Genomic DNA, 8,206 nt, shown 5'->3' on the forward strand with positions numbered 1-8,206 from the left:
CCCCCCCCCCCCCCACCCCCCCGACTGGGCGGGTCGCGACGGACGGTGGTAGGGGCGCTTCCATTCAGCGCGTGTGGTGTATCGAGCGAAAAAATGGCCGGTGGCAGGGAAAGCACGTGGCGACGAGTTGATAAAACGCATCGCATATCGCGCAAGCCTCAGCCCCTCCTCTCGCCCCCGCGCGGGACTGCGCGCGGTTTTCGGCGATGGTCGCGGGAAGGGAGGACGCGGTCGCTTCTGCGATCCTGGTGCCGTCGTGGTCATCAACATTCTTTTCGCAAGCGAAATCGCTCTCCTTTTCTCTCGAGGCTTTCTCCATGTAAATGCGGCTGATAAGCGCGACGGTTTTCTTGAACGAGCGGAATGCAAATATAAAAGCACGCACTGATGCGTTTCAGACGGAGGAAGTGAAACGCGCGAATATATTGTGAAAGAAATGTCATACAATTTTTTGTCGTTTTGGAAAATAGAATCGCGTGAAAAGAATTTAACTTTCGGAAACATATCTGTCAAACCGTCATGCGGTGATTCGAAGGGATATACTAATTAAGGGGATCCTAAAGACGATTAGTCGCATATTGAAAATAGCGCTTACACACAGCCGATTACGTGTCATTGACTCATCCCTACATCAATATCTCACTCGTGTCACACATACGTATAAATTTTCGTATAACAATTACGTTTTAATTAGACGTCCGAGTCCAATTTTAGAAATTCCACGCGCGCTGTTTCTTTTTATGCCACCTACTAGTCTGCGGACTATTATTTTATAAATACAGATTGCATAACTTTTACATGTATAAACCAAATGTTGTCACGACGTGCAGTTATAATAGTCTAAAAAAGTAAAGAACTCAAGTTCGAAATTTTTGTCGTTTGCAACATAAACTCCATAGACACGTATTAATGTGAATACTTTTCCTGGAAAGGGATTATTAAATCAAAAGAAGAAAGAGGCAATTGTTATATAAAAATTATAAAAAATTAGTTTAGTCGGTAAGACGAGCTGTGTTAGGCTGCATCTATCTTGGGTTAATTTTTTTCGCACGTGCGTGCAGCCATGGACAGACCCAGTCAAAAGTTTTCTCTCACTGGCGGGGGAGAGAAAAGTGAGAGTATATCGTCACCGAGTACACGATGAGATTTACAATTTATTGGATGATACAGCCAGACTGTTTTAAACACAGCTTAATTTATTCCAAAGTTATAACATCGATATTGTAAAACTGTAGCTAATCGCAGTCATTCGATTCTTCAGAAAAATAGTTACGATCGGCCAGTTTCATAATATCGATGTTACAAACATTATACTTTTAGATCATAATAAATTATATTGTTACGAATAATTAAATTTTCACAGATTGTATCGCGGGTCGTATATATCACTCATTTAATTATATCCTTTACATACATTTGATGAAACAATTTTCTGAATTGAACGTTTAATAATTTTTGTTGTATATTTAAATTGTAGATTTTAAATTGCTGCTTATGTGTTTATTTTTTTTAGTTGTAAAAACCTTTTATTTTATACGATGGAATGTAACGATACGTTCTCGTGCTTCTTATAGGTATGAGTTACGAAGATGCTCTGAGGGATGGTGTTTTGCTCTGCATGCTCATGAATAAATTGCAGCCCGGCCTGATCTCGAAGGTCAATACATCCGGTGGAGATTACAAAATGATGGATAACCTTAATCAGTGAGTATCACGTTATGAATTTGAAGAATAGTAAACACGATCAAGAAAATATCAGAAATTATATTTAAGAAGTGAACAACACTCTAATGTGTGTGATAATAACGAAATAAGACACTGAATATCCACTAAATGTTCTCTGAATAATTTACATTTATTTGAGTTTAAGATTGGTTAACTAAAGTAGTATTAGTTTCGCTATAAACTTGTTAATAACGAGCTGCTTTTACTAGAGAAATGCTCAATCTCATAATTATCAAATTGATTACTTAATTTTCTCGTATCTCTAATTATTAATCCTTTATTGATATTTGTTAGGCTTTATAATACTTTGTGATTTCGTTAAAAACTAAATTCTAATAATTTAAATAAGTCAAAGTAAATATTTCTTACTACTAATGCAAACGTATATTTGTTTGATGCAAAAACTATACTAATTCGATTCAACTTTTTTTTATCCTTATAAATAAATATGTATTTATTTTAAGTAACGTTTGTACTATTCAAGAAAATATTTCTATTCCGCGCCAGCGAGTCGTAACGCAGATAATTTTCTCACGGATCGCGCGGCGCGGCGCGGTGCGTTCAACTTCGGCGACGCGCCTCCTGCTCGTTTATGATCCCCTAATCCGCTGTCGACTTTACGCAATCGACAGTGTTTTGCGTCAGTCTCTCGACTGCGGAATATCGACAACGCCGATCAACGACCGTTCGGACCGTTCGGAGTCGAGAGATTGTTGACCCTCTCGCGAGATTCTCTCGTTTCGAGAGTCGCGCAATATCACCAGTCGGAACGATTAGGCGCGAAACGCCCCAGTGGTGACGGATCCCTCTGCTCCTAGTCCGTTCTGTTCGCCTGGCAACCGAGAACCGACAAAGTCTGAGGTCGGGACCATCGACTATACATTATTGGAGCGCAATGAAAGTGAAAACACCGATAGATATATGTAGACGCGTAGCGTAGCCGCGGTTACCGAACGCGCGGACCACGGAAAGCGTGAATTTTCACGTCACATGACGCCCTTCGCGTTTTCTTATCATGTATCAACAATCCTCTCAAGTGTATCTGTATACGAAATAAATACAAATTAATCGAGTACGATGATTAGTTTAGAGCAAATTGACGAGGTAATTTTTAACGATCATCTGCACAATCGCAATTTTCCATGTCTTGTAAATTGTACGCGTGTGTATGTGTGTGTGTGTACCACTTTCTTCTCGGGATTTAAACGTTCTTTTATGTTCAAGCTTAGGTTTGCGCGTCGTTGGTTTTCACGATGACACAGGCGATAAACGGCTCGGCGCAATATATGTATATGTATATCTGCGACGTAGCCGCAACCCGAAAATAGGGTATCCAAGTCGAACGCTTGTAGCACATTGCTACAATCCTGATGAAGTATTTGCTTGCGAGGAGGTGATTTTAGGACAATGCAAAAAGAAGTGCACCCTCGCGGGTGACTCGTCAAACTGCACTTTTCCGCATATTCTTTCCCTTTTTTATTAACACATTGTCAGGACAAAAGGGATTCGCTCCTTTCGGTTGCCAGATACGAGCGTGTCTGGTATACATTTCCCGCTAACGTCACGGTCTTCCCTCTTCCGACATTCACAACTACCATCTCCTTCCTCATGGCAGAGATGCGCGAGTTCTTCTTCTTGATCCCCTCGATGGATTTCCGATCCATCTGAAGCCAATATTTCTTGTGTTATACGACAATCAAGGCTTTTCAAGTCTATCGATTGGTTACAAGACAGAGAGAGAGAGAGAGAAGAAAACGTCTCCGTCTTGCAAACAATTAGTTTGAAAAACCTCGTATGATAGGATCACAATATCACGTAAAAAGGTCATCATCTAACGATCCAGTGACTGGCGTTTATACGACATCTCTAATCGAATTTAACATCTGTATATAATACTAATTATAAAACTGGCCAATCATATATAGCCATTCCTTTGAAGAATGGAATGACTGGTGATTAGTTTCGTAACTTATACGGATGTCATTAAATCCGATTAAACGCAACCACTTATTTTCAGCCTTCCACGGGGAAGAGGGGAAGGAAGCCCAGTACAGCTCGAAACGTTGAAAGACGAGAACACGGGCTGGGGGAGGGTCCCGCGATCGAATCACCGCCAAACGAAGCCCGCTCGCGCGTTTCGGTCGCATCGCGCACGTCTCGCGCGCTGTCTCGCGCTTCTCGCCGTGTCAGGCGCATTGTCGACTGTCGTGCGCATGTCGCGCTTCTTCGGCGTTTGGCGCGTTTTGAATGTTTAAGAGCGCGTCGCCGAGGTAGTGGGGCGAACGATGCGCAGCGCGGCCACTCCGCGTTACTCCCTTTCTACGCGAGCAGTATGATCCCGGTGAAGGTGGATACACCGCCGGCACCGCGCGTACAGCGTGCGCGTCGCGTCTTCGCGGAACGCGTAAGATCTGCACATATGTATGTACCAATGCACAGCGGAGGAGAGGGATATTCGCGCGCGTTGCAGCGCAGCGCGCCGAGTCTCCCTCATGCGGCTCTGATAAACGAACCGCTCGTAAGCACTGACCTGCCCGACGGCTCGGCGAGCGCAACAGGTTGCGGTACCACACGCTTGATCGATACACGGCCACGGAGTCTATTGTAATATTGTAACTAAATAGAGTCCTGCGGGAACGCGACACGATAATGTCTATTTTTAAAATTTCACAGCTTTCTCCCTCGCTCTTCTGCTGACATATGAATTTCACACGGGGTGTACGAAGCCTCGCGATTATTATATTATTTATATCTAATAGTTATTTAATGTACGTAAATGTAAGTATTAAGATATGAGCATATATCTTGATCGATCTTATGTAAATATATGTAAATAATATATGCTTATTTAAATATATACATATACAAATATTTCATATTTTTTCAATATAAATATATTAATATATTTACATATAATTGTTCACAATATTTGAATGGGCTGCGTGAAATTTCTTGCTTTCTTAAAGCTTCCTCTCTCATTCACTTTCTCTTCTTATAGAGTACGTTTATACGGCACCCTTAATCGAATTTAATGACGTTTATCGTTCTGAAACTGACCGATCATGTATAGCTATTACTTTGAAGAATGGAATGATTATAATTGGCCAGTTTCATATAACTATGGATATTATTAAACCTGATTAAGGGTGCCGTGTAAATGTAGTCGTAATAGAGAACTCTGTCGTCTCTGCATAAGAGTGCATATTACAAAGGCACATTTTGATTTTTCTACTCCTTCGCGATATTGTATTGTCTAGACAGTGAAAAATAAAGTATCATCTGAGAAGGACACACGTTTCTTACGAATTGGTTTAACATGCGACACATGTGCGTGATAAATCGTTTCATTATTCCAGTACCTCATATGCGGAAGACGCATCGAGCGCCAGGAACACATCAGAACGAGCAGGGTGGAATATGTGGTAGTTTGGCATATATTGGCAAATATTTCCCACTATTCGTCTTTATAGATTTATCATCTGGCGAAACATTCTATTCTCTCACATTCACTTAAATAAATTCCTTTCGTTCTGTTACTACGAGATATTCTATAGATTGATTTAAATCCTTAATAAAAAATTAGAATTAGATATTAATGGTGACTATAAATGTGAAAGTGACAAGTAAATTACTCAACAAATTTAAGTATGTAGAAAACGTAACTTTAACACATGTCTGTTGAATCGTTCTACAAAAATGACAATTAATTATTACAACTTATGACAAATTAATTTGTCGTTGACGAAAAGTTAAACATGTAACAATAAACGTCCGAAACTTCAAGCTATACAATTTCTAATGTCTATTTGTATACAAAACAGTGCCAAATGGGAAATATAATAAAAAAAATAGGTTAAATATGGTATGCACTCTCCCCTAGGATGTTATTTTTGCGCGGGAAACTCATCACCCACATATAATACATCAAAGTCACTTTTTACCCTTTGCATTGGATTTGCGGTAAAATTACGCGAATTCTCATACTTTTTACATACAAATAATTTGCGAGATTAATACATTCGCGATAAAACAATAAGCATAATTGACGGAGGGATGTCGTCGTTCTCGACGTTGGAAACGGAGGGTGATTCTGCTATCCTGTTATACGGGCACACGCGACACGTCATTTCTACGGCACGGAGAACAAAGGCCACCGCGCCTTATCGAACTCTCAGTCGGTCACAACCCGTTAATTATCAAGCGGTGATAATTAGCGATCGAACAATAGAAGCGCGTCACTAGCTCAAGACGACGCCCAGGCGAGCAGCCGTATAAAGGAGTTGGACGTAGCGTCCTCCTCTTTTGTTTCTTCCCCGCCTTTTGTCTCCCCTCCGACTCGCCACCGTCCTCGACGTGATTCCACGAGCCCCACGTAACGTCTCGTTACAGTAATTCTTCGACGTTTCTCCAACGTTAATTCTTCAAAATTATTCCGTTGATTAAATTAAATGTGTAAAGTTACGCAAATCTTTTCTTACCCCTCAATTAAGTTATTCATGTATATAGACATTCGAATTAAAAAGATGCGTTTTAATTTCCTTCTCAGGTTCCAGAAAGCCTGCGTAAAATACGGAGTACCCGATGTTGATCTCTTCCAAGCTGTCGACTTGATTGAACGTAAAAATATCGCTCAAGTGACGAACACCATCTTCGCTATTGGACGGACGGTAATTAGTTAACGATAATTTCGTTATCTCATTACTTTTACACTACTTGCACTTTTTACACAAAAATCTGAAGATTCCTTTAAGAAAGGTTTTCTTCAATACCTGTCAAATTTCACAGATTTTGTTTTGTAAATTTGAAAGAGTACTGGGATAACATTTGTAAAATAAGCATGCACTTTACAATTGCATTTTGCCTCTTTAATCATGTTAAATAAATAAAGAAGAAAATGCAGTCTTTGTGCGTTAATTTGCAGACGTATAAGCATCCGGAATGGCGCGGACCCTGGCTAGGTCCGAAACCAGCGGAGGAGAACAAAAGAGCCTTCACGGAGGAGCAGCTAAGGGCTGGCGAGGGACTTATCGGTCTGCAAGCTGGTACCAATAAGGGCGCTACGCAAGCCGGGCAAAACTTCGGGGCTACGAGAAAGATACTCCTTGGAAAATAATTTAACGAAGCTCTTACACCTTTTTATAGCCGTTAGAAATATTCTGTTTGCGTAACGCGACCTTCTACTAGACATATAATACATATAATACATATTGTAACGTAAACTTGTTAGAAATTTAACTTTAAATGTTCAACGCTTTCGTAAAAGAACGAATAAGATTTTATAATTCTTCGTGATTATACATATAGACGAGCCGTCAATGTATCTGTTGAAATTATACGCGAATGAATGTCAACGCTAAATCTGTTCAACGTTAGACGTGTTTGTTTGTTATTTTGTGTCTATTTATTATTTGTATCCAGCGCGTTCACTTCTAACGTGAGTGTATCTGACAAAATTATGTATCATTTGATGGAGTAATTAATATACGACAGAGCATCGAGAGAGAAGTAAAGTTTCTATTTTATCTTGACGTGTCTCAGGTATAGGGATCCCAAGACGAACTATCTTCTCCCATCGTGGAACTCCTAGAGCGAGTCTTGTCGCTCTTGCTAGTTTCCTGGCAGCTCACTCGGCTCCCGACAATCGTCTTCGATCGCGTGCTCCATGTCGGTGCACGCGGAGACGCACGTGCACGTCTCCGGTTCGCGCGCGCGTCACGTCACACCGTGTCGGTCGCTTCGCATACACTCGAGATCACCGCGCGCAACCACGTGTGTATATAATACGCGCGTGGTGCCGATGTGTATACGCAACACGCGCGTAAGCCGCAAGCGGAGCGCGTATGCGAACGTCGAGCCCTCGTACGTGACAGGGACGATGAGTAGGCGTGACGTGTACGTACACGCGTTACACGCATTCCTTGACCGGTTTCTACACCGCAAGGCTCCCCGAGGATCAGGCGAGCATCCTAAGACAGAACACACGCCGGTTCCCGCGCGCCGATCCGAAATTACACCGTTTTTTCTCTCCCTCTCACCGCGCGAGCTGTCATCGTTGCACGTACCTGCGCTTTCTAAATTCTGTGGAGTGGAATCTCACTCTAAAGAGTGGAAATTGAGGTAGTCTTGAAAAAGAGTGTTGCTAGAATCAAATTGAGAGCCTGAATTAATTTGGATTAACATAAATTTATATAGATGTATTATTTAGAAAAATTTATGTTATTTTGATATATAACGATTGAAACGCTAATAACGTAAATATCAGGGAATGGAAGTAACTCGTTACTTGTAACGAAGTTACAGTTACAAGTTACTTTTTTGGTAACTTTACTGGTAACTGCGTTACTTTCTTTTTTTGGTAACTGTAACGGTAACGAGTTACATTTTTTGGGTAACGGTAACGAAATTTACAGTTACTTTTGTCGTTACTTTGCACACGATTGAACACGGTTCGATTGGATACATGCTATTTATAGCGCTTATC

General features: G+C 41.0%; 1 protein-coding gene across 1 annotated transcript in view; it reads left to right on the forward strand.

Moving 5' to 3' along the window:
- The window catches only part of LOC108771750 (muscle-specific protein 20), a 30,294-nt gene extending 22,311 nt beyond the window's left edge, over nt 1-7,983 (forward strand). The window contains exons 3-5 of the mRNA XM_018537114.1: nt 1,575-1,704; nt 6,272-6,392; nt 6,647-7,983. Coding sequence (XP_018392616.1) covers nt 1,575-1,704; nt 6,272-6,392; nt 6,647-6,838 — 443 coding nt within the window. The 3' untranslated portion in view covers nt 6,839-7,983. The remainder of the gene's footprint in view (nt 1-1,574; nt 1,705-6,271; nt 6,393-6,646) is intronic.
- The last annotated feature ends 223 nt before the right edge of the window (nt 7,984-8,206 follow it).

This window comes from Cyphomyrmex costatus, unplaced genomic scaffold (genome assembly GCF_001594065.2).
Source record: "Cyphomyrmex costatus isolate MS0001 unplaced genomic scaffold, Ccosl1.0 scaffold164, whole genome shotgun sequence".
Lineage (NCBI taxonomy): Eukaryota > Metazoa > Arthropoda > Insecta > Hymenoptera > Formicidae > Cyphomyrmex > Cyphomyrmex costatus.